Consider the following 27128-nt stretch of genomic DNA (forward strand, 5'->3'; position numbering starts at 1 on the left):
GCTCATCCTGTGACCTCCAAACCACAAGGATGCACATAGGGTATGCACGCACACACACACACACACACACACACACACACACACACACACACACACACACACACACACACACACACAGACACACACACACNACAACTCACTATATTGAGATACTGGAGAACACACTGCCCTATAAATAAAATAGGGGTACACATTTCCCAGATCAGAAAATAGTTCAATAAACGCCATGTTATTATAATCCTGGTTACATGGAATGCTCATCCTGTGACCTCCAAACCACAAGGATGCACATAGGGTATGCACGCACACACACACACACACACACACACACACACTCCACTCCTCTGTCTGTCCGCCCCACAACAGAGTGTGCTTTTTTTGTTGTGATTGTGGAGCAAGATCAGCTGAAACACTATTTGTCTGGATCATAATTGTTTTGTTCAAGGAATACAACAATGATATGTGGAACAAAGGAGGTATTGAGTGTGGTATTAGGAATCATTATAACGTGAGATGCTCTCAGTCATTGCAGCAGTAGATGAAGCCGAGGAACACTGATCACAGAGCAGTGCAGGAGCCCTCAGTCTTACATTACTGATCTTGGTGGGAAAGCGGCTGAGTCAGCGTTTCTGTGACACCTGGCCCTATTCAGAAAGATTCCCAGAACAAAGTCGCTCATTGTGATGAAACTCTATAACTATAAGAGTAGAGAGGAGGATATTTGAATAGTTTAAAGGTAGTGGATTAAAGGGGGATGAAATCCTACAGATCAGAACGTGCAGGGATGTGTGCCACCTTGTTTTCTTTAATTTGATCGCCTTATCACACCTTTTCAAAAGAATGGGTCATACCTAGCAACGAGGCAAACCACACCTTCTCAATCAGGGTACAATGTTTTATCCCTTCTTGCTCATATTTGCCTAGGAAATCATAAGATAAGACTACTTCCTTCAGATCATATTTTTAAGAAGGTTTGTGAATATGTTTTTCTGAATTGGAACGAAGCTTTGAAACGTAACCATAACCAGTGAAGCGTTGAGAGGTTTTCATGTTCTCTCCTTCCTTTAGATGACTTTTGGCTGGTCGAGCAGCGTGACTCTGCTGTTTGACTTCTGGGATGTGCACGGGCCTGCAGGTAAGATGCAGAGTCTGACAAACGTCTTGCTTCATAGGACGGACACACACACACACACACACACACACACACACACACACACACACACACACACACACACACACACACACACACACACACACACACCGATCTAACATCTACCGGTAGTGTTTACATCTTAGAACCAGCTAACTGTAATGCTATGCCTACAGACATCAGGATAGCTTTATATAACCTCATACTCATAGCAAGCTTGAGTAAGGCTGTTTTAATGTTTCACTTACACCTTACTGTGATGTCGTGCCTGGTAGCTGGGAAGAGGTTCCTGAAAAAGCCTTTTCCTCTGTGGAGGTTAGCAGCTGTCATGATTCCCATCAGTTTCACTGGAAACAAACTTTGACCTGCTTCATAATAAACTCCTGCAGTATGATAAAGCCTGACCTAATATGTATTAGGCCAAGACCAATATTTAGATTATAAAAAATCATCCAGCATCAAATTACCAACATATAAAATCACACCACATATTTTAAATGTAGTTCTAAAAGAATTGCTTGAATGTGCTTTTCTTCGATCTGAGGACAGTTAACCGGATTTTCTTCTCCTTTTTTTTTTGTTGACAAAATACGCCTAGCCTTTCAATGCATCACTCTTAAATGTTTTGACCCATGTGGTTGTGCTTTTAATGAAATGAACCATTATAAGCTACCTTTATTTAGATTTAGATACCAAATATTGTCAAGTAAACAAACCAGTTAAACTAGTTATTGGGTGAGTTCTCAACATACAGGTCAGTAACTGCTGTTACCTACAGTATATATCCATAATATTAACCAAAATTATTCACATTATCCCTTTTTAAAAATGTCTAACAGTTTGAGAAATGACACTAATTTGCTTTCTCAGATGCAAGAGACTCCAGGAAGTCTCTCCATACAGCCAAGAAATCACAATAATATAATGTACAGATATATAAGAGAAAGTATATGACCGCTATTATCTTATGGTATCAAATGAGCGTGTGTGTGTGTGTGTGTGTGTGTGTGTGTAGGGATGGTGCTGTCGGTGTTTGTGGTCCTGCTGCTAACGGTGTTCTACGAGGTGCTCAAAGTGTGGAGGCTGTGGTTGAGCAGGAGCTCTAAGCTGGCCCAGCCTCAGTCTGTGTACGCCCCCCCGCCCCCATGCTACCGCAGCGACAGCACCGCGGCGCTGGAGAGCAGCCCCTCCGAGTCCTCGCTGACCCCCATCGAGCCCCACCCTCCCGCTGCTAACACCACACACAGGTCAGGGTCCTGAAGTACAAATAGCAGAGTCATCAGAATCACTTACTTAACGTATCGCTAGGGAAAGTTTATTGCTATATAACATTATTTTAGAATGAAATATAATAAATGGCACATGGACTCATAAATAAACTGATTAGATGTAATTTGTTTTAGTCCATAACTCAAGTGATGGCAGACATCTATATGAATTGCAACTTCACTAATTGGCAGAGGCTATATATATTTCTATATATAGATGTATGTGACTGTGACACTGAACATTGTCCTCCCTTTCTGTTAAATGGTCACGTATCTGCCATAATGGTTGAGCCTAAAAACAATAAGTACAGTTCAGTAATAGCAAAATCCATCTTGACAGACTGAACTCAAACTATTCTAATGAATACAGTACAGCATTTTAGGTAATGAGAATTAAGCAACTTACCCTCATACAGTATATATGTTTTATACACGGTGTATCCCTCTCTCTCCTGCAGATGGCTGCTGCATGCGATCCAGACGGCCCTCCACATGCTGCAGGTGTCTCTGGGGTACATGCTGATGCTGTGCGTCATGTCCTACAACACCTGGATCTTCCTCGGGGTCGTGGTGGGCTCCGTCCTCGGGTATTTCATCTCCTTCCCTCTCGTGGTTCACAAATGATGATATGGACAGACTTCAGACACAGGGTGGATTTTATCTGTATTTCTTCCCTGAGTTAAGAGGATCATATGCTCTGGATATTTGAGGGGAAACCACCTAATTTGAATTGTGTTGTTCCGCTTCTTAGTTGTTTTTTGTGAAAATGTGAACACTAGATGGGGACAAGGGGAGTTCCTGGTACGCTGAATGATAAGATGAGCAACCCAACACAAACTACTGCTGCATGAAACACATCTGGATATTGAAACTAAAATATTATGCACAAACTAATTGTCCCTCTTTAATCTGTGGCCTCAGGGTTCTTTAGAGGTCACTTTGACCGGACATACTTAGTAATATCATTTGTCTTTGACCAGAGGAACAATATGTATATGTGTATCGTTTTTCAGGTGCTTTATTTTATGTTAAAGGGATACAACATGTGTTTCTAAGGCGTAATCTTGCTCATTTTATGAACATCAAACATCTAGGAGGAGATTGGAGTTTAATTGGACTTAATTCTCCACAGCAGAGGAACGACAACAATTGAAAGAAGGGAAGTCAGGCTCGTGGCTTATTACGGTTGTTTCTGGTCAACAGTGTCAGACTTTTCTAGATACTACAGTCTTCTGTATTTTCCAGAAAATTCTAACTATCACAACATGAGATGTTTGAACTGTTGTTAAAGGAGAGGTCTGACTATGCTGAAAAGACACAGCCACTGAAGCTTCAAGGTGAAATCATCATGACTTTTGTGTTTTAAACTGCTGAAAAAGCAACGTTTGTGTGTGAACTAACATGGAAGTATTGAATACTGATTTCTCTTTTGTTGTGGTGTGTTTGAGTGAAACCTAAACGCAGACTCGCACTCGGAGCTGAGATTGAGGTCAGAGGGCTTTTGACAGGGCTAAGAATCAGGAACTGAATCTTGTGATCGCGGTTTGTAAATTTCTCTAATGTGTCATCTTGGTCCTTCTCTCACGTGAAAGACGATCATGTGGTTCGGTGGCAATCATTGTCAACCCTTGAGCTGCAAAGAAAAGAACCCTGAAACCGACTGTTTGAGTTTTTAAACTAGTTTTAGACTAATTCCAGTTAGTGGTTTGTTGAAAATAATAATGCATTTCTCCGCAATGCGTTTCTGTCGCAAGAACTTGGCCGACAAAAATAAAGAATAAAGTTGATGAAATAGTTTTATTCATCCATATTTGTATATGTATATACAGTTTATTGCAAGAAGGGAAAGGCACTAGACAAACAGCTGCTCACACCACAGACGGATACTTGTAATAAATAAACAGGAGAAGGTGATGGACAGTTTGTTGCATTGGAAGGAACAACTCTAAATGTGCCTTTGATACAGTGAGTGATTTGATTACAGGTCACTGAATCATAAAAATGAGAGTTAAAAGTTTTCCCTAATTTCATTTGAAAATAAATTGATATGTAATTGCAATTTTTTTAAAAGATGTTCCTGCAAAGAAATGTCATTTGGTACTAATTCTAATAAAAAATTAAGACATTAAATGATATGTTTGTACTTTATTTACAAAAATGTCCTTTCTTGTCCCCCTCTTGCTTTTACTGAAATGTATTTTGAAGAGTGTTACTGATGGGAACATTTGACTTAAAAGGGCCATCAGTTGACGCATGGCAGGTCAGCAGAGCATGGACAACGTGAAGTTTATGGCCTTGTATTCAATATATTTGTAGAATCTAATATCCCTACGCTTTGTACAATATAAAATTATTCTTTTTCAGGAACTTTTCTATGACATTTTGCAGGAATTAAAAGTTTCATATGTAAAGGTTTACATAATTTTTGTATTCCGATAAGGAATTGAGACCTCATCCATTTCCCCCAGGTTAAACATTATCATTTTATATTAGAAAATATTGGCTTTGAAGAAAAATTGCCACTGGATTGTCATTATAAATTAAGAAATCAGTAATATTTGGGAAACCGAAGACCATTCTGGAAGTGCAAATCATTTTTGACTAAATATTTAGTGTTGAAACATAATGGCCATTTGTGAATACAGGAAAATATTTCAAAGAACTGCATAAGAAAATTACATTTTATAAAAATAGATACTATTATTTAAAAATAATAAAAACAATTCCCCACACAACATCCAAAGGTTGATTGTAGCACCCCCTGCTGCCCAGGTAGAGGCTGTGCATAAGAAAGCAAAACATAGAGAAAAAAATACCTGTAGTATAACTTGAAAACATCAATAAGTTAGTTGTTTATTACCACTTCCCTGATCCTTGTATTGGATCCTTAGCATGTTTACATAGCATAAACGAGCAGTGTCTTGAAGAAATCTGCATTGAGACTCGATAAGTTGCACAGAAAGAAACCAATCACCAAATATTATATAGTTAAGAGGCGGATGGGAGAGCTGGTTGTGGAGTGTGCAATATTAACAACAATGCACTTCAACTTCAAGGAATATTTGTCCCCCAAAATGATCATTTGTTTATAAATTACTATGTATGTATACCTTGAGTACTTGAAGAAAATTGTGCTTTTCTCGCAGGCCGTCACAAGGAGTTAAACTGAGAAATATCTTAAAGAATTTAAGTAAATGGGAACCAGGTTTAACCACAGCGAAACTACTTCAAAATAAAAAATAAAATAAGAAAGTTGCTATAAGAGCTGGGATTTATGCTTCCCATGGAGGTATGCTAATATATTTTTTTGTTAATGAGTAAACAAATGATTATCTTGGGGGTGAACTAGTCCTTTGATACCTTGCAAACTGTCCCTATTCATTCTCTCCCATTGCATGTGATGCACTCTCCAGTTCTAGAGTTCTGTTCGGAGGATTGTCTTCCTACGCTAAAATAACTTCCACATCCATCGGATCAATAATTGTGTCCTCTCCGTTCAGACCATTTGTGATTGGCTGAGGCTCGTCTTCTTCCTGCCCCTCATTGGCTTGCGACTGGAAGCCGCTGTCGTTCTGCAAGCTCGAGTCTGTGACCACCTGTGGTGCTGGAGACGACTCGTTATCTGATTCCGCTGTGGACACTTCTGCAATCTTTTCGCTGTCATCTTCCTGCACCGCTATCTCGATTTCCTCGATGGCGTTCTGGATGGCCGCTTCCTCCGTATCCACTTCCTGCTTCTTTCTTCCCACCAGCTCCTTGAGAATTGTCTGCGGGGACGTCTTATCTCTGGGAGACTTCAATGGGACGTCCTCTCGCACGGTGGTGACGTGTGTGACATTCATCTGCACACTGTCCTCCAGGGTCACGGTGCCCGTTGTTGGCTCCGTCCCGTTGGTGATGTCGCTCTTGGTCTCCTCTACAACCGGAAGCCCCAACGCCACCACCGGGTTGATCAGACCCCTGATTTCATTCACGCTGTCAGGAGATTTGGGGTCCTCCGACGGGCCGAGGTCCTCCTCTTCCTCGCCCTCACACATCTCGCCGTCCTCCTCGGGGATGAGCTCCACGCCTGGGACCTCCATGCAGGACTCGAAGGGCAGAGGCAGCCCGTCCAGCTGGATCATGGAGACCACCTGCCGGCGCCTGCTCGCAAAACCCCCTCCTTTAACGCCGTCGCCCCCAGCCGGAACCTCGGGCTCATCGGCCCCAAATTCGGCAGCCCAGTCCACCGCAGAGCTCTCTCCCAGCAGGTGCAGGTTGGGGTCGCTGTTGGTCAGAATCATGCTGTCTCTGTACAGGTTGTGTCTCCTCTGGACCGCGGCCTCCTTCACAGCTGGACAAAGAGAGGGAACAAGAGAATTAGTTGCTTTGTAAACGAGAACGCTTGATAATGTACTACCACGGCAGCCATCATCTCAAGATAGTTTGGTTTTTGACCCTCACCCATCATGATGTCCTTGGAGACTGACTGCAGCACCAACTCCTCAAACATATTTTCCACCAGCAGGAAACGGGAGAAGTCCTCAAAGATAAGCTCTTTGAAGCGAGGCAGCTCCTATGGAAGGAGGAAAGGAGATAAGCTTTTATAATTGACCATTGATACGTTTCTTTCCACACTTTGAACGTTCGCTTCTTCTCACAGGTAAGCAGGCAGGCGACAGCTGCTTCAGCATGTACGGGATGATGATCTGCAGCAGAGCCTCTCTGAAGAACTTCTTGCGCACTGTGCTGCTGTCGTAATCATATTTCTGAGGGTAAGACCAGAAACACACATATAAATGACTCATTATAGTCTTTCTACTCAAATCATCAATTATATATACATCAGCAATTCACATCCTCAAATATTTGCTTCTGCTTAGACTGCAGAGTCTATCTGGAGAAGAATACATGGACAGTATAAAAAGATGCTGAACTGAGAGAATTCATTTGAGTTACTTTGAACAGATAATGCTAAGGACTACGGATGCCCAGTAGGTCATGGGAGAAAGCAATATTATAGTAAACCTTCTTCCCTGACGTTTGAAAAAGTCTTTGCCATGATCATTTGTCCAAGTTAGTGTTTGTTTCATACAGACGATATGAAAGATCCTGCCAAAAGATATATATTTTTGAAGTGGAAAACCCTTTTTATCTACCTGTTTCACAAATCAAAAAAGAAACAACTGTTGGGTGAACTAAGCTTAACTCAAAAGTCTGTTTTTTTATAAATATTCTGCTGCAACACAAACAGTGCAAACCTCTGATGAGGTTACTGTTTGTCTAATATACCGCTCAACAGTGTCTCCTGTTTACCTTGAGAACCCTGTCCTGGCAGCACTGCATGGTCTTGCACATGTCCTCTTCTCCCTTGGTCTCCAAAGACTGGTGGAGCAGTTGCTCAAATGTGTACACCGCATTGTCCATTTGCTGCAAGAAAACAAGTGGTAAGTTATCCAATAGCCCAAGAAACAGATTTACCTGTGAAAATAGTGATACTCTTTTTGCCCAGCAGGTGTGAGTAGAGACTCCCCTGCAGAGAGGTAGCTGGTGTGTGTCCTGTACTCAGAACTAAGGGAGTGTTTCAGGCTTCCTCACGCTGCTTCGCTACATGCTGATTCTTTGTATTATATTATACTACGTGTATCTCCTCACCTCTCTCATGAGGATCTGAGCCCTGCTGACGAACACCGAGGGGCTGGCCACGTCGAACCTCTGCTGCAGCCCGTCCAGGTTCAGCTGCTCCACCTTCTCGTAGCAGCTCTGCATCTTCACCGGGTGGAAGGCGAGCATGGACAGCCTCTCCATGTTCTGAGGGGAAGAAGAAGGTCAAGGTGATGGAGGTGGAGCAAGCTTAATACAGGAGGAGGCATAGGACCAAAACCAAAAAGAGGTTGAGTATATCGTTCCTATCACAGAGGGCAGCTGAGGACACTTCCATGACTTCTAATTCAAGGGAAGCATTAAAGGTAGGGTAGGTAAGAATGGAGAAACCAGCTCGAGTAAGCTAAAATTTGAAAGTACACAACCGAAAAAAAATCTGCACCTTCCTTCAGACTTCCTTACAGAGCCCTTCCTCCAACACACACAAACGAATGAGGGCACGAGATAAGTTTGTGCACGAGATGGAAGGCTGACAGGCAGGTAGGCCATCCAGTTATCTGCCGCGGGCCGACGCAGATAATTGGACTAGCTTTTTACAGCGCCACGGATTCCACAGATGAAATATTTGTATATATTTATCGTCAAAGCATTTAATTTATTAATTGCTATCGGGATGTTAAGAGCATTCAATGGAATATAACAAAAAGTGTTTCTGAAGTGAATTACCTACCCCACCTTTAAACTGGCCAAGGCTTTAAAAACATGCAGTCTTAAAATACAATCTGATTATTTTATTATGATATGCAAAAGTCCTGCATGATTTTTTTCTAACTTCAAATTGGATAAGTAAATTATTCTTTTTTTTAAAGATTTAATTTATAGGTTTTATAGGTTATTTTGGATAATGGATATGAAAACTAACGACAGCCATACAAATAAATCACGCCATTTTTGTATATTGTATGAACAAACCCTGTGTAGAAACTGGGAATGGAACTGGAAAGTTTAGTGAATTAGTGATACTGAATAAGACATTTCTGGCTCAGGATGATGGAAAAAAATAATATATATCAATATGAAATTCCCTAGATGTTTATTGATAGTAAGAACATCATTTGTTGGATACCAAGTTTTCTAAGAAATGATGTTTGAATATGCAAATGAGGTACTATTTAATACCTTTGGTAAATGTAGGGACAAAGTTAATAAAATAAATAAATGAATGTGTATTTGGGAAGTTTTCTACATTCTAGTCTGAAAGAAGAAATGTTATTGAAGCAAAACAGCCCAAGCTGTCGGCTGGAGAAAAAAAAGAAGCAGCATGGGAAACTGATGTGGAAAAAAAAGGGTTTGTTTCTTTTGGATAACAGCAACCGTTTTGCTGTCACCCAATAAAAACAAGAATTTATTTTCCCAGTAACCTCCGGTAATGCAAGTAAAAGCGTGTCTGTTTAGGCTTCATTTATCACAGTTTTCTTTTATTTCAACACCAATCACAGACTAATGTGAATGGGGATCATAGTGACTAACCCACGGAGAATTATCAACAACTAACTCTGCAGATGTACGGATTTATGCAGCTTAAAGGTGTTTAGAAAAACGAAATGATGGAAAGGGACAATGTAGATTGGTCAAGAGTTCAGAAGGAGACACAACATGTGCATTATATCCCTGTTTTCATGTTTATTCTATGTCTATGTTACCTCATTCTAAAGCCCTTAGGCCTGCATTCACTGTATGAAATGTACTATAAATAAAGTGTATTGTTATGATTACCTTTCCTATACCTTTGTTATAAAAAAATCTTTTACAGGAAATGTGAACCATGTTGTCCCCTGTATCAAACTATCACCTTACATCAGTTAACAGAAAGAGAGAGTGGAAGAAACTATTGCAGTCAGTGAAACACGACTCACGTCTCCCAGTTTGTCTTTGCCCCCTCCGTTGAGCGAGTTCTTGCTGATCTCCACCATCTCCCTGAAGAACACGTCCCTGACCTCGGAGAACCCTCGGCTGGTGGGCTCCATCAGGGCCTCCAGGATGGAGCTGATGTACGGCTGCACGTTCGCCCTTAGTGTTTGCTCCGCCTTGGGCAACACCAGAGCTGAAGAAAAAGAACACACTCAAGGTTAACTGCTGTAAACACACACTACAGTCGATGAAGAGCAAGTCAAAGCATTAAGAAAAGAGGCATGGCTCTTACTTCAGAGGAATTCAATCTACAATATACAATGTGTCGTTGACTGCCAAGTTGAAATGGCTGGTATGCATGACTTTGAGTAAACACACTTGTGTCCTTTCAATGGAAACCCAACTCTCGGACACACCCACTTGTTGGAAGTATGTGTGTGTATGTCTGTGCTGAAAAAGGCAGACAAAGTAGAATTGACGGCTTAAACTAAAGAGGCCCTATTATGCTTTTAGAGGTTGTTTATTTCCTGTAGTGTGTTATTTAGGTTTTTGTGCACGTAAATGGTCTGCAAAGGCTAAAATCCCAAAGTTCTCCTCCCCAAAATGAGCACAATATGTTCTCTTTAAGAATCGCAATCCCCTCATGTAATTCCCCTCATGTAACCGTAAGTTGCATCCTCTTGCAGCTGAGTCATAGTTTCGAGCTTTATCTGTTGGGAAGAGTCAGAAATGGCCTATAGTGGTATATTGCAGGTGATGGTGTGATGGTTCTGTTTAGTTTTGGTTTTGTTGTGTTTTCTTCTGTCTCTCCCCTCCCTTCTCTGTTCTCCTCTGCAGGGCTGGTGTGTGACAGCGAGTTTGCTGGCTCCTCCCAGCGGCAGACGAGGCACACCTGTTTCCACTCAACTCTTCACCTGTTGACATAAAAGCCCGGTCCTCTTGCCACTTCCCTGCCAGATCATTCCTTTGCGTTCGACCCGCCGGTGTGTCTCACTGCTCTCCTCGTCCCTGAGATCTCTTCGCCTGGATTTTTGCCTCCTGTCCCTGACGTCTCCGTGCCAGCCAGCTTTCTGCCTCCACTGCCGTTTACTGTGCCTCTGCTTAAAATAAACTTTTGTTTTGACCATCTCTCTCTCTCAGTCTTTTGCTTTGGGGTCCAATATCTCTAGGCCGTAACAGATGGAATGCAGTTCTGCCACTTTACCTCAATGTGACAGTACATGACAAATGTGAGAACCCTGTGGCCAAGGTGAATAGATAGCTCAAAGGGTGGATGCTGTGGTGTTGTAAAGTCAGCTTATCAAAGTAAAATCAACATGCAGTGTACAGCTAGAGAAAGCCCTTTTTTTAGCCACATTTCTAAACGAACTTCTAGGAAACTTGAGCACTGTGATATAAAAAAAAAGCAGCGTTCAGTTATTATTCTCCAAATATCTGGAACAAACTCCCAGAAACCTGCAGGTCCGCTGCAACTCTGACTACTTTTAAATCCAGGCTGAAGACTTTTCTTTTTGTCGCTGCTTTTAAGAAAGTATTTAATTGCCAATTTGACCAGGAAATCCTGTTTTAACTTTTTTTTTTAAGCCAATTCAAAAGACAAATGCAGATTTTTTTAATCTCCAATGTTTGCGCACAAAGCACATTGGCACAGGTTGCATGTTTAGTTTATTGGTCAGTTGAGTTAATTTGAAATATTCTCTCTGCATAAGTTTCCTTTAACAAAGGCACTGGTACGACAACTTCAATATTTCAGTAGGGCATACTGAAGGCAGCAAGCCTTAACTAAGTTTGCAAGCATCATGCATCCCTAATTAGATTCAGAGGAAGACTGCTAATAAACCAAGTTAAGACACATGATTACATTCAGACCCTTTTACTGGCTGTACTCGGCTACTGCATTGATTTGGTAGAGGATAAAGCAGAGACAAATCAATAATGCAAGCTTTATCTGTGGCAATATCAGTTTGATTTGGAAATGCATAGAGTATTAAAAAAACACCATGCAATAACAAATATATCCGTTAATGATCTGATCTTTAAATGTACAGAGGAGCGGTCTGGCACACAGGAAGTCATTCCGTAGGTTAGTTGAAACGCTCTCATAAATGTGAAAGAGGATAAGCGTACATGATAAGGTCTCGCTGCCTGATCCTTACCTGTAGCTGCTAGAAGTCACCTGCTTTATCTGCCTGTTGAGAGCGTCTGCAGCCGCTCTGCCTTTCTTCTGCTCGGCGCTCACTTCTGCAGAAACCTGCTCCTCCGTCTTCGCCACAGTTTGTCTCTCTGCTGACCTTTCCCTCTTTCCGCTCTTCTTCGTCGGCTCGTTTGACTCTTTCTCCTGTGTTTTCTCTTCGATCTCGCTCTTCTCCACGCCGCTCTCCACCTCGGGGGCCGCTTGCTCCTGTTTTCCGCCCCCTGCGCTTCGCTCTGGCCCTGCGGAGGTGGGGCTGGGTTTGGGGATCCAGGGGTGGTCGTTCTTCTTCGCTATAGGCCAGGCCTTATAATCCTTCTGGTACTGAGTTTCGTTGTTGAACGGGGCCACCGAGCGCTGCAACTCATTCCTGGGTTTACAGCTGGGCTCGGGGCGAACTCTCCAGGCCTTGAAGTCTTGGCGCATGACAGACGCAGCAGAGCCATCTTTTCCCGCTGCGGCACCCGTCGCGGGCGGTGCCTTCCCAGGCTCCTGCTCACCGGAATGAGGCTGGGTTTCTATGGCAATGGCCCCGGCCCTCTTCAGCCTCGGCTGCGGGTGATGGGGAAGATGCTGCACCTCGCCCACATCCGAGTATCTGGTAAAAACCAAAGGCACCGCGATGTCCCCTTTGTCCAGCTCGGTCCAATAGCGGTTGATGCAGCAAGCACGCGTGAGGCACGGCCATGCCATGATGATACAAAAACAAGAAGGCTGGCGAGAAAAAGATGCGCCGAAAAACTCTAGATGACGGATTGACGTGCAAATGAACGTCCTACTCACGATTCGAAGACTTCATAGGCTTGGTCCCTGTAATCTCTCAGATTTTGCCCCGTCAGAGTTATTTCTTCTCTATGCAATTCACACCACTCTTTGCCTGATATTAGAGAAAGTAGATCCCCTCCTGCAGGATATTTGTTCTGACTGAAGTTTAAATGGACTTTGGGGCGTGCTGTAGAGTGCACATTGCGGTCTAGTTGCGCATCAAAGCGACCCCACCCACATTTGTGTGTAGTGATGCCCGGTTTGCGTGAGTGAGTTTGCACGATGAACTATCACCTGAGCTCGTCAGTCTGGCCAGCAGAGAGGGAGGAGACACGGTTAACCCCTGTGCTGCCATGTCAGAAAAGGCGTTACAACGACAGGGGATGTAACAGTAGCCTGCTGTGGTTCCATGGAGAGACTCCGCATCCGCTCCGTTTCAGACTCCCGTTCAACGTCTCCTTTGCAACGGCTACTTGTACTCGTCGTTTCTTAGGTGAAACAATGCCTTTTACCTAACCCCACTGTATACGGCAGTTTGTAGAGAAGAAAACCAGCGAAGAATACCGATTCCACATGCCAATGCGCGGCCGACAGTGATATTAACGAAATATTACGTTTATAAAACATCAATTATCACAGTAAACAAAAAGTCAGGTAACTAGGGTCATTTTTTCACATAAGTCACATACACAATTTGTATTACCAGCAACGTAACAATTTTCATTCAATTTTAACCGTATTTCTTTTACCACCTTTATTAACTTGTAATGGACTTCTGGAAACTTCTTGCTTGCTTTACGAGTCGGTGTTTTACAGGTCTCACTCTCTTCTGTACACATTATAAGGTCAAGACTAAGGAAACAGTCCGACAATAATCTTATCGGAGGATACATTACTACGACACCTGTAATTCAGAGAACGTCGATAAAAAGAAAGGATGAACGGAACAAATATTCAGTCTATTTAAACCATTATCTTACACCTTTAATAACTTGTAATGGACTTCTGACTTCTTCTTGCTTGTACGATGTGTGTTTTACGGTCTCCTCTCTTGCTACACCCATTTATAGTTCAAGACTAAGTCGACTATATCTTATCGAGGATACATTCTCCTGTAACTATCGTAACGTCATAGGAGCGTCGAGTAAGAAAGGATGTCGAAAAAAATAGACTTATGTAAACCATATACTCAAACGGGTGTTATGGACGGTACTTCACCTGCAACATTGTAAGAGTACACGTGATGAAAATAGAGTACTACGTCTTCGTTCAACTAGAGTCATGTCGTGTTCTCCCTCTTCATGTATGTGTTTTATTCTACATCCCGGACTAAAGTGCCAGTTACCCCTTTTTTCGTATATGTACACACATGTATAGAACCAAACAATGATTCCGGTCATACACATACAGCAAATAAAAGGTATAACATTGCCACGGAAAAACCCTACGGTTGTTTCATAAGTATGATTGTACAGTCCCATAGTGTATGAAAGTGTACAAAGTGTTAAAGAAGTCAAACAAAATTATTTTATTAAACCTTTTATTATTTACTCTAGTCGAAACACCGCTTGACAAAAATTAAACATAACGAGAATTTGACGTACATTTGAAGTAAAACATTAGGTAGATTCAGGTTTTAGAAATAAAATTTCTTCCTACGGTTTTATTTGTACCTAAAGTCTTTATTTCGAACATTTTCTCTTAGAAAATAAGGCGGGGAGTGTGCGTAGTACTAGNATTTAATTGCCAATTTGACCAGGAAATCCTGTTTTAACTTTTTTTTTTAAGCCAATTCAAAAGACAAATGCAGATTTTTTTAATCTCCAATGTTTGCACACAAAGCACATTGGCACAGGTTGCATGTTTAGTTTATTGGTCAGTTGAGTTAATTTGAAATATTCTCTCTGAATAAGTTTCCTTAAGACACATGATTCAATTCAGACCCTTTTACTGGCTGTACTAGGCTACTGCATTGATTTGGTATACTAGAGAGGATAAAGCAGATACAAATCAATAATGTAAGCTTTATCTGTGGCAATATCAGTTTGATTTGGAAATGCATAGAGAGTATTAAAAAAACACCATGCAATAACAAATATATCCGTTAATGATCTGATCTTTAAATGTGTCATCACTTGAACTATTCACATCTTAGACTGCACTGTAACTTTATCCATGTATTTTTTCTTTTAATATTTCTTTTATTAGCTTTTCTTTTTAATGACTGATTTTAAATGCCATTTTCTTAATGTCTTTCATTTTTTGTAAAGCACTTTGAATTGCCTTGTGTTGAAAAGTGCTATATAAATAAACTTGCCTTGCCTTGCCTTGCCTTGACGTTATTCAGTGACCAAAGTAATCGCTTCCAAAGCTACGTCTCACTAAGGCAGACCGTAAGCGAACAATGAAGCGTTCACTTGAGGTTGGGAAGATCAAGTTACACGGCACAGCGAGCACCAAGTGAACCGAGTCATGTGTAAGTAGGCAAACAAAGTAAGGAAGTGAAGTCAACTACAATATGCCGTTACAGATGAATCATGGCGTTTATATCTGTCTTGCATCAATGCTTGCCTCAATTGTACTACCTGGATATTATTTTGTTTAATAAAACCATGTGTGACAATGGAGTTCATAACTTCTCATACTGTTACTAACTACAGATGTGATTCTGTTCAGTATATCACTTGTACTCTCATCAGAAAGTCAATGTTAGTTGTTTTTTACCGTTCAGAACACCCCTGTATAGGCAAGGTGAAACCACATCAAGGTGAGTTAAAACTGGGCTATATTTAGTTGAAAAGTACATTTCAATGACTATATATCAGTGTGGTGTTGATTTACAATGAAATAACTGTTTTATGTAGATGTTTGGTTACCTCGTATCTTGCCGCTGACGTGCTCTTTAGACGTGATCATCTGGTCCATGTCGGTTCGCAGTCTGGCGTCCAGTGGAGCTCTCTGGGCCTCGCAAGAATCCACCAGCGCGTCGTACTGAAAGCTGGTCTGAGTCAGCACCTGCTTGTACACTGCGTCAGAGATCTGGAGGGGAGCGTTCAGAAACACAATCGATTTGAGTCTCTCTTGTGTTCCTACATGTCTGCAGTGCACTGTGCAGTATGATAGGAACTCACCAACATCCAATGCCGCTGCCTCTGCTGCATCTTCCCCCTCAGACGAGGTCCGATAAGGCTTCTCAGCTCTGGGTGGAGGGTCTCCATCACCAGATTAGCAAGAATCTGTAAACATACAATATATGTAGACAATATTAATACATTTTTGTATATTTAGTGTCCTATTTTTGTGTGTAAAAGGCGAAAATACCCAACATTGCATAGGATTATTCCCACTTAATGGCCCTTTACGCTGCAAGGTCAGCCCCACCTACTTTTACCATTATAGGTATTATAACTAGGTGTGAACTGGGATTTTTTGCACAAGCAGTTAAGTCAAAAACACCCAATATGCTCCACCCAAAGAAAAACAAAAATACATCTTTAAAAAACGCAGCCCCCTCTTTCCTGTGGCTGCATGGATACAGTGGGGCGATTGATGCACAGCTGGATACAGAGAGGCAGGAAGGCTGGCACTGCCCTCACAACTGACACACACACACACACACACACACACACACACACACACACACACACACACACACACACACACACACACACACACACACACACACACACACACACACACACAGGGCTCAGAGGTTTTAACTAAGCTTGACAAAATATTTGTTTAAACACGTTGCTGTACGAGACAACAGCACAGTAGTTTTCCAAAACAGAGGAACAGAAAGAACTGACAAACAATATGTATTTTGTAGTTTGTTAGTTTGAAAGCTTTAAATAGGACTTTCTCTGTATTATTATAACATTGGTGGCTGTGAGATTTTATACTTTATTTATTTGTATTTTGTGCCAGTTTCTCGACAGCTGCCCCCAAAATGACAAATGCCATGACAACTGAACTTATTCAACCCTAAAGCACTTATTTTGCCAAACGTTTTTCTTTTTTTTTCCTCAGCTGTAAAAAAAAATTGTGAACAAAACAATTATAAAACAACAATATATTTTATTTTGTTGTTCAATATTTGCATGATTTATTGTTTAAACTGGATACTTTATTTTATTGTATTGTGTTGCAATCCTTTATACAGTCGGATGGAAATACCATGTTTCCATCACATTATCACGTGACATACCATTTGCGGTCTATTTAAACCCCGGAAGCCCCGCCCTCTGTTTGCTCAATTACTCCTCGGTTTAAAAAGCTCTGTGGCAATTTTGTATCACGTGGTGTCACCTTTTATTGTTGTTAATTTAGCATTTTATTGCTAGGTAAACACGCTAACATTTTGACCATGTTGCTCCAGGATTGTGTTTTGGACGACATCATTTTGTGTCGGCCAATATCGTTGTTTTTGTTGTTGTTTCACGACCTCATACAAGCTTTAAGCTAGCCGGTGGCCGGAGTTTTCCTGTGTGTTAAACAGCAATAGGGTATGTTCTATATAATGCTAATTATGATATCCTAGACCTAGAGCATATTGCAAGTCTACTGTATGCTTTTTCTCTGTTGGGTTAGTGTTTAAAAATATGTTAATTGTGTGCCTAATTGGCTATTTTCACAGCAGACATTTTGAATTGAAACTAATTACATTAACAATGGCGCAGTTATCCTTAGAAGTCCCATTAAGCAACTATGTCACAGCATTTCTCAATGCAACACAATTTAATAATAGCCATAATTAATGCATAAGCCTATTTTCTTCTGAAGTAATTTTGTGAAAATGTCTTCCATGAAAAAGGCCCATTTTATTGATGTAAGCTGGCTGTTTATTTCTTTCATTTTTATGTTAGCTATGTCGGGAGCATTTTAATTTTGTTAAGCTCTGATATATACATTTTCACGGAACACATAGTTTATTCGGACTGTTTGTTTTAATATAAATTCCATTGAAAAAGCTGAGCTTCACTTTCCCTGCTGGATTCATAAGGCTCATAGCTTTATACAGTTCTAATGGTCATCTGAAGCTCATTTCCCCCCCTTCTCTATTCGCATAATGAATACAAAATCCACAGGAATGTCTGGAAGGGAGATGCTGGAAAATGGAAAAATATCTAACTGTATTGGCTGAAATACCCTCTATTTTCTGCTAAAATGTCTCATAGCAGTGTCATATGCTCCAGTTAAAATTATTTTTTACATCTAGAAATGTTCAACATTTTTAAGCCCCTATAAAGTTTATGGAAGGAGGAAGAAGTTTGTATATGGGCAGGAAACACGGTTGCTCTAAACACAGAGCAACTATGAAGCACTATTAGGAGACTGAAAGAGACTCATTCAGAGGGGAGACCCACATCAACCGTGTGTGTGAGGGGGTATTTTGAGGGGTGGGGTCTTGTGTAGGTGCACTCTTGTACTTTAGTGTGAAGAAAGAGTCTGTGTTCCTGAAGTAGATGGAGGGTTTTCCTGAGCTGCATACATTAGGAAAAACCTTTTCCCTGGAAAGCTATGCATCTATGTCTACCAATGTTTGTCAACTATTATTGTGGCCTCTCAATATGTTGAATTATGGCCATGAACTGAACTTTGGACAGGTACTCATGGGGAACTGTTTTGTATTTGTTCCTGAAAATCTCTTTGAACTGTCACCAGCAGCAAATAAGCTAATTGAGATGCAATATACACTGTTTCAACACTACTCAGTGTCAAGTTGTCCAAAGGTGGTTATTTCTGAGAAGTAGTGGAAGAATTACTCAGATTATTTACTAAAGTAAGAGCAGAAACACTATTCTCCATTACAAGTTTAAGTCCTGAACTGAAATTGCACTTGAGTAAAAGTAAAGAATTATGATCAGTAAAATGTAATTCATGTATCAACCAACCAATTTAGTCATGAGCTTGTTTATGAAGTATTTTGTCAAAGTTGAGCCAATTTTAGACTAATTAAAATAGTGTGAAAATGAGTAGTACAGTAGAGATATCATGGTAGCAAGTGTTTTAATAAATAAACAAATGCAGTGGATACAATGTATATTTGCCTCTGAAATGTAGTTCAGCAAAAGTACAAGATAAAATGGAAATAAGTAAAGTGAAGGTTTCTCCTTCCAAAAGGAGGTGGCCAAAAATGAATGTCGCATTCAGGTGCTTCTACTCTTGTGCATTACCTGGAAGCTGGCATCGAACAGCAATCTGTAGAAGCTACAGTTATAATAAATAAATATGTTGATAATCTATTAATCGCTAACTTAATTTGTAATGCAAAAAATAAAAATGCTGTTAGGTGCAGCCATAGATTGTATATATAAAGGGTGCAGCACGTTAGTAACTGTTTTATTTCCTGTTGCCAGGCACTGATCGTGGACCAGCTGACCATGAGGATGTTGTCGTCTTGCTGACAGATGACAGACATCATGATGGAGGGCATCACCAGTATGAGACCATGGTCACATCCTCTGCACTGTAACATTTGTGTATATGCTCCTAGAGTTTACAGTATATTGTTTTTTAACTGACATAAATGTGACAGCCCTTGTTGACCAGTTTTGAGAAGTACTACAGTAATGCAGCATTTTTAGATCCTACCTCTGAGCGGGGGAAACAGCTTTTTTTTTATTAATCTGAGATCCTCACCTGTGGGGGCTTTCCGCACATCATATCCCATGTGCCGTAGTTTCCTTTAGCTTGTCTGAAGAGTCTCACAGAGTCCGTGAAGGCTGGTGTCTGAACGCTGCAGTCCTCTGACAGACCTGTTGGGGGAGAGCAGAGCAGATGCTAAGTAATGTTACAGAAACACAAACCCCTTCTTCTCTCTTTAAAAACAAGATGCAGTTGAGTGAAATAATCTTGATAGCAGCATTGCAAGATGCCTTTTGCATGATTTATTTACATTGAAGTGAGGTCTCAGAATGCTCTCAATAACTATGGCTGAATGACTCAATATATGTTGTCATAGTTTTCTGTTGATTCTTACACTAACAACGGTTTCCTAAGTATCTGAGTCATTTCTGCACAACGTCTGAAAGTCTAATTTAGACCTGCAGTACACTCAGTAACAGTAGCTTGAGAATAGGACAACATAAGCACTGGTTGTGTCATCCCTCAAAACAGGAAGTTGTGCAGTGATTTGATGTGGTTGCCCTGGTTACTGCCACTCCCTGCTTACAGGACAATAGGAGCAGCTCACAAAACATTCGGCAACACGTGTGTGTTTTTAGGAAGTTGGATCTTCTCATGTTGCTGTGTTTTAGTGATGAAAATACATCACTCATCTGTCAAGGCCTCCCCACTGAGGGACACTAAGTGCTGAAAGTCCTGCATCCCTCACAAAAGAGCACAAACAGGTGGAATAAAACGTCCCTATAATTAGCAGCTTGTCCTTCAGAGCAATTATTTCTTTAAATAAAAGTGACTGATGCTTCAGACGCTTTTTCTCATGCGGCAACAAGAGTCAGTCCTTCTGACGCATAGATGTGTAATTAAAGGGTATGTTTGCTGTTCATAGCCCGTATTGAAATGGTGTTTGCTATCATGTATGATGGTTAATAATATCACACAACTTCAACAATAGCACCAAGATCTTATGAATAAGGACAGCTGCAAATAGGTCCTGATAATGCTACATTGTAAAACACAAATCTGCATGGTATTGTGACAGCTGTAGTTTGTTGAATATAATGTGAGGTATTTTATGCAGACGCATCAATGTGTGTGTCCTTAATGCTGGAGTCTCCATCAAGTTGTTTTGTCTGTGGCTGTGCGTCTGTGACTCAGATGAGGCTGACAAAGACAGGAAGTGACCAAGGAGTGAGGCAGGGGGAGAGGTAGAGCCAGACAGGAAGCTGTCTCAGCTCCAGCTCACTAACTCTTTGCTGACAGGCTGAGCTTCATGTTCTGGCACTTTTTCCTGAGAATGTATTTGACACTAAGTTTAGAAGCGCAATGGGAAGATAACGGCGCAGACAGCTGCCATGTTGGCAGAGGACCAGCCGTCCTTTGGAGGTCAAATTCAAAAGTGTGTGAGGGACCTGGCAGCAAGCTGGCTTATGTTGACTATCCGTATAGCAGACACAAACAAAAAACTAGTTTTCACAAAAATGTATTTGGATTGTTTCCCATGTCTGAATCTTTAAGTGTTCAGCTCTTTCTTCTAAAGTGCGTATCTGTTCTTCCATGGTAACATTGGCCAGAGAAACTGTCAATAGCTAATCTGCAATTTGCAGACACTTTAACAAAGATATGATCAACGCATGTTGTATTCGATAACTTACTGACTCCATAGCAACATTATACTTCCTGTTTATATCTGTCTTACAGAAGTATGAGAAGTAAAAGCAATAGGAATGGAAAAACCCAATTCCTTCTTTTAAAGCTTTGAAGCAAACTTTAAGTCTCCTACTCTCTATGTTTGTTGTTTCCAGCTGTAACAGGAACACAGCACATGTTTATCAAGGAGCTAAGTGGGTGATGATGGACTACTGACTTACTGTGGCTCAACATCCATATCCTGTTGTAAATGTTACTAAGAGAAAGTGAAACAAAGAAAAGACTATGCCCCCTGAAATAAATAGCTTTAAGAATTGAATCTTTTCAGAATCATTGTGTTTACCCATGGCCTGGCACCAGTGTGTGATGCCTGGTGGCTGGGTACCACTGGGCTACACTACTCAGTGTTTGTGGTGAACACTTTTCGGGCCTTTCCTTGGCCAGGCCTCCAGTGTGAAATGCCTGAAAGCCCTTCTACATTCTCAGCTAGTCGCTCACTCGCAGATACATTTCCTGTTGCTGCCAATAGAAAAAAGGAAATTATTTTTTGAGGATTTGCCATGCCTGTAAAACACTTCACATTCTCCATGCGTCTGAACCAAGCTAGATCAAGGAACAGATTAGTTTCTCTGCAGTGTGTGTGTGTGTTCTGTGTATAAATAGAACATGTGGCAGCACTTACCACGGTCTCTTTATTTGAGGCATTTCCCTCCCTGCCTTGCTCACCATGCTCTGGTTGGTGTGATTTGAGCAGCAGCGTTCCCAGGCCTTCACAACCAAACATGTTTGTGTGTGTATCTTTCTCTGACTTAAATATATTTGACATTCAAAACCTTTTAAGCATTCGGATGTCAAATATTGTCTGATTGGATTTCAACTAAAGGCCACCTGCCCTCACATCAATGCAGGTTGAGACACATGTTTCAACCCTCACACTGCTGCTGCTACCGCCGACATGCATGAGTAGTTTCCCATATGGTGCTGCAGTCCTATGGAATCAGCCAAACCCACAGTACAATAAATACTCACTGAAACATACCATCAACCACAGACATCACAAACAAACACATGACTGAATGAGACTACGATTTGAGCAGATCCTGCCTCATGTAGCAACTATGTGAGTCCCTGACACCCTGTATTGCTTTCTTTTGTATGTAAGTATGTACTCTATATTGTCTAGAGTAAATAAAGGAACCATATGGTAGGCTGAAAGCACACTGCCTTAATGCTGACCTGCCTTGAAAATACTTCTATAATGCTCCGACTGTGCCCACTGCAGGTCTCTTCTTGCTGAGTGGAATGAGTCTGAGGTCTGTGGATCACAGCAGAGGGCTGCTGGCTGGTGTTAGAGGCTGTGGGGGTGGAGACTGTCTGTGATTGATGGCTCTCTAGTGGCCAAGGAGCAGCTCGGAGCAGTGTTTGACTGCTGATGTGATGCAGCAGCAGCCTGGCTGCACAAACTGAACCAATTAGCTAAATTCCAATTATTGGGCACCACTAGGTGAAAGCACTCAATGTTCTTTTATGATCAAACAATCCCTTGGTTGTTAGTTGATGAATTGTAAAAGATGCAAAAGAAACCCAACATGTAATCAAGCCCAAGATTATGTTTATTTCTTTAGATGAACTCACATTTTAGAAGCTGGAGGTAAAACAATGTTTGCCAATCTTGTTTAAAAAGTGACTCATACTTCTAAATAATGTTGAAAGGTGTGGATTTTTCATATTTTTATTGATGAGTCATTTGAATATTAAACTAATTGCTTCAGGACTAAACATGTTTACTTGTCGAGTTCATCATGAATCTAACCGTAACACCATAATATCCCTGGAGACTTTAGTTTTTGCCTACTGGGTGCAATGTCGGTCAACATTTTACTCACCAGGTTAATTATAGAGCTACAGAGACATGGTGAGTCCAAACTACAGCGCTTTAAGATACAGTCCTTGTTGCTGAAGGTCAGGCATCAGATCAGCCATGTTTAAATCTATAACTACTTACTTCCTTGACAAAATGTAAATGGTAAAATGATTACACAATCTGTATTTTGTGAGGGTGAATTAGGTTTTCTGGTCGTCCTGATGCAACTAACTGCAGCTTTGTGTTGTGCAGAATACAGCGATGAAGTCATCCGGTAACTGAGCTGATTAACTGGTTGCTTTGCAAACGATGCTGTTAAGGCAATGCAAAGCAGCAGTTCATCATGTTATCAGGTTGCTTATGAGGATGAAACCACCATGGCTTAAGTGGATGCAAATACATCTTCAGTGCGCCAGTGTAAACATTGTGGTTTTTACTTATCAAAGCCAGCTGAACAGTGTCAGTGTTCAGCTGAAGAACTGCTTTGCATGGAGCCTCTGTGTTGCTCCTCTATTCTTCCTGGTCAAAGCAGTATTTGATGCATCATGACTGACATGCTCTATAAAGAAGTGTTACATGTGGTATTCAATTCTCACTTCAGTGTATTAGGAAAGTTTGTGTCAAATCTCAGATTCTATCCACATACAAAATTACAGTAGTAAGTAACAGTTTTAAAAAAGTGTTTCCATTTGTGTGTGTGTGTGTGTGTGTGTGTGTGTGTGTGTGTGTGTGTGTGTGTGTGTGTGTGTGTGTGTGTGTGTGTGTGTGTGTATGTGTGTGTGTGTGTGTGTGAGAGAGAGAGAGAATCCAGTGAGTTAATGTAACTGCAGACAGTGCAGAGGTCAGGCTGTCAAACCATTTATCACGCAGAGGAAAGGTCTTTCCCGGTTCTGGTTTTCCTCCAAACACTGACATGCAGAGGTGAGACTGGGCGTGTCAACACGGGCCAAAAACATGAGTGCCAATCAACACTGACACACCAGCCATGGCGACAGTAAAACAGCAACACACTCTGTTCATTACTACATATTTCTGTAGCCCAGCCTCACAGCTGGAATGCACGGCAGGCAGGGACTCTGGCTTTTACCCAGCATGCCTGAACAGGTAGTGTTGGGAAGTAACGGTTAAGCCTGACTGCGTGCAGAGTAGACAGAGGCCGCTTTTGTTTGACAGCCAGAAAATGCGTGCACTAAAGTTGGTGTTTGGCTTATTGGACAAAAACGTTCCTTGACTTGAGAAATTATCCTCGGTTTTTTGCAGTGTTTGAATACTGATGACAGACAGCTGCTGGCATTGTCATGTGTGCCAATGATACCATTTTGAACTCATGCACTGCAGTTGGCATGATAAGGGAAAAACAAAGTTGAATCAGGTCGAGCAACTTTGTCAGCCTGGTGAAGAGCCGAGATGTGGTGTCTTGTTTCATTCGATAGCATGTTATGAAGCTTAGCTCATGATACAGGATTGTTTAGATTTGAACTTGCAGTGTTTAATTTAGACACAAACTATTGAACGCCTGTTTGCATATTCTGTAGCTGCTGAGGGATTGACTGCTGCTGACTTGATGACACAACGACTCCGCCCTATACTTCATGATCCATCCTAACAATCACTTAAAGCACAATTACAGATAGGATAGCCATGCATTAGCTTTCATCTGAGGAAAGCTGTTGAAGCCTTAAAGCTCACACTCAACAATACCAACAGCATTATAATGATGTGTGCACACTGGTGCACACCCAGAGGCATGTAAAACCACATGCTTGTGTGCTTGCAAATTAGGGTCAGCTAAGGTAACGTCTGTGGACAAAACCTTCCAGGTACTTACAGCTATGACATTCAGCACCAATAAACAATGTATTATTCCTAAAAGTTAAATTAATCTTTTTAATGAATTTACCAGATATGTTTAATATCTATACATTTTCAATAATGTAGGTATAGTACCTATGTATTTAGGTTTCACACTGTAAAGTGGTGGAAGTATGGTCAGTGGCAATTGCTACAATGTAGATTTATTTGCAATATCTTGGATTCCAAGATACCTGTATCAGTTATGTTTAGTCTTATCTGTATGTTTTTTTGTATTAATGCTTTTAAGATATCTTCCATTTATTAATGAATACTTAAAGATATCTACACATAAACTACAATCTCTGTAAACAACACTTGCCTTTCAGGCCATCAGGATCAAAACAAGCCCAATCATGTTAACCGCAGCAGTTGTATTTTGTTTTGTTCTATGTCGTTTTTTTTTATCTCAACTTCCCAAGGCTTCTTGTTCATTCTGATTCTCTCTGTCTCAAGTGTTAATATAGCACACTGAATGTGAGATCAGACATTATGCATGCACACAACAATAAAACATTGAAACTTGACTTTAAAAAAAAAAGGCAGAATGTAACACACAATAAAAACTTGCCATATCATTTGAAGTCAACACGTCATGTTACACACACACAATTTGAAAGAAGGCCAAGCCAAGAGAAACCGGATGACAACATGCACAAAAGATGAATTGCCCTATTTTCAACACAATGACACAAGTCATGCCACAAGAAGAAACATCAATGGCAGATCAAGAGTAGTTCCCCACCCTTATAAAACAAACAACCATTTATGTGCAACGCACCAAAGTATTCTTCAAAATGCCATCACATCACAAAAAGAAACCCGGCACTTGTATAAAGCTGACTTGCTCAAACCAGTAAAGGCTGGGGGAAATAATTCAAAATGATACTTAAAGTGACTCATTACCACCACATTCCTCCAGTGTTTGCTAAGGACTTCATGTTACAAATAATGTACTATAACTAGGGCTGCTCGATTACGGCAAAAATCATAATCTCGATTATTTGGGTCAATAATTGTAATCGCGATTATTAAATGCGATTATTCATTGACTTTGAAAACATCCATTTATTGGAGAATTTTTTTTTTAACAGTATGTTTTTAACAGTTGATTACCCTGAACGTTAAGTATAATTCAACTGAAAAACCCAAAAATAAAAATAATAACAAAAAAATAATCGTTTTATTTCGATTATGTTGTTTTCGTAATCGTTGCAAGCCATAATCGTAATGGCGATTAAAATACGATTAATTGAGCAGCCCTAACTATAACCTGATTTTTTGAATAATTTGAACATAGTTTAGGTCCTTGATAAATGACAAATGAATTTACAATTTATGCATTAATCAATGAATTGACAAACACTTTCAGTACAACTAGGGATTATACTGTTAACTGTAGCTGATTCAAAGCTTATCCCTAAATATGATCAATACAAATTCAAATAAAAGCCTGTTTTAAAAAATCCAACAACACGTCTTGCTGTAAGCAGGAATAATAAAGAAATACCCATCGTTCCTGCATCTCACATTCACCGATCAGCCAGCTCATTCAGATGGCATGTAATGACTTCACATTGTGACACACACTCACACACACCCTCATCTGATCAGCCAGACAAGGTAGAGAGCCATAAAGGGGCACCATGAAGATAATTACTCTACTGCTCTGCATGTACTCTGGACAACTGAATATAGCAATTTAAAATATGCATAGTTCATCAAAATGTTTCATGACTTATCTGAATCGCATTAAAGGAACACTGCCAGGGACCTTTTTAGTGGTGTAGTATTATTGCTCTACTTAGGTGAAATTAAGTCATTGTGTGTGTGTGTGTGTGTGTGTGTGTGTGTGTGTGTGTGTGTGTGTGTGTGTGTGTGTGTGTGTGTGTGTGTGTGTGTGTGTGTGTGTGTGTGTGTGTGTTACCGTTGTTACTGTGTCTGACACAGTCCTGCAGTACTGCGTGCCACTTCGTCTGCTCCTTCTCCGTCATCACACAGAAGTAGTGGTGGCGGGCGTACGGGTGCCATAGGATGAGGGGGAACTGGCTCGCACACTTGATAAAAGGATTACTCGCCACTTTGGCTTTGATATCTACAACATGATGGAAGAAGAATGAGAAACGTCAAGATTTAGAAAGTGCTTTACAGGCAATAAAGAAAATACAAAAATAAAAAGCTATCATTGAAGGGCTCCCCTCGGCAAATAGCAATTGGATTATTTAGTTGGATTCCAGAATATACTGACACAGGATAACTTCCTTATTGACT

The 27128-nt window shown here is 40.8% G+C and overlaps 3 protein-coding genes across 3 annotated transcripts in view; 2 read left to right on the plus strand and 1 right to left on the minus strand.

Moving 5' to 3' along the window:
• slc31a2 (solute carrier family 31 member 2) overlaps window positions 1-4959 on the plus strand; it is a 7661-nt gene extending 2702 nt beyond the window's left edge. The window contains exons 2-4 of the mRNA XM_010796079.1: window positions 1069-1135; window positions 2166-2397; window positions 2877-4959. Coding sequence (XP_010794381.1) covers window positions 1069-1135; window positions 2166-2397; window positions 2877-3042 — 465 coding nt within the window. The 3' untranslated portion in view covers window positions 3043-4959. The remainder of the gene's footprint in view (window positions 1-1068; window positions 1136-2165; window positions 2398-2876) is intronic.
• The window catches only part of stxbp1a (syntaxin binding protein 1a), a 682465-nt gene that overhangs the window by 383856 nt on the left and 271481 nt on the right, over window positions 1-27128 (plus strand). The window lies entirely within an intron of this gene.
• niban2a (niban apoptosis regulator 2a) overlaps window positions 4197-27128 on the minus strand; it is a 30787-nt gene continuing 7855 nt past the window's right edge. The window contains exons 5-14 of the mRNA XM_010796078.1: window positions 26785-26952; window positions 19511-19626; window positions 16000-16104; window positions 15745-15907; window positions 9918-10105; window positions 8053-8208; window positions 7714-7827; window positions 7059-7166; window positions 6862-6973; window positions 4197-6751 (exon numbers count right to left, since the gene is read on the minus strand). Of these exons, the coding sequence (XP_010794380.1) occupies window positions 5862-6751; window positions 6862-6973; window positions 7059-7166; window positions 7714-7827; window positions 8053-8208; window positions 9918-10105; window positions 15745-15907; window positions 16000-16104; window positions 19511-19626; window positions 26785-26952 (2120 nt within the window). The 3' untranslated portion in view covers window positions 4197-5861. The remainder of the gene's footprint in view (window positions 6752-6861; window positions 6974-7058; window positions 7167-7713; window positions 7828-8052; window positions 8209-9917; window positions 10106-15744; window positions 15908-15999; window positions 16105-19510; window positions 19627-26784; window positions 26953-27128) is intronic.

The sequence above is a fragment of the Notothenia coriiceps genome, unplaced genomic scaffold, assembly GCF_000735185.1.
Source record: "Notothenia coriiceps isolate Sejong01 unplaced genomic scaffold, NC01 NC01_scaffold00037250, whole genome shotgun sequence".
NCBI lineage: Eukaryota > Metazoa > Chordata > Actinopteri > Perciformes > Nototheniidae > Notothenia > Notothenia coriiceps.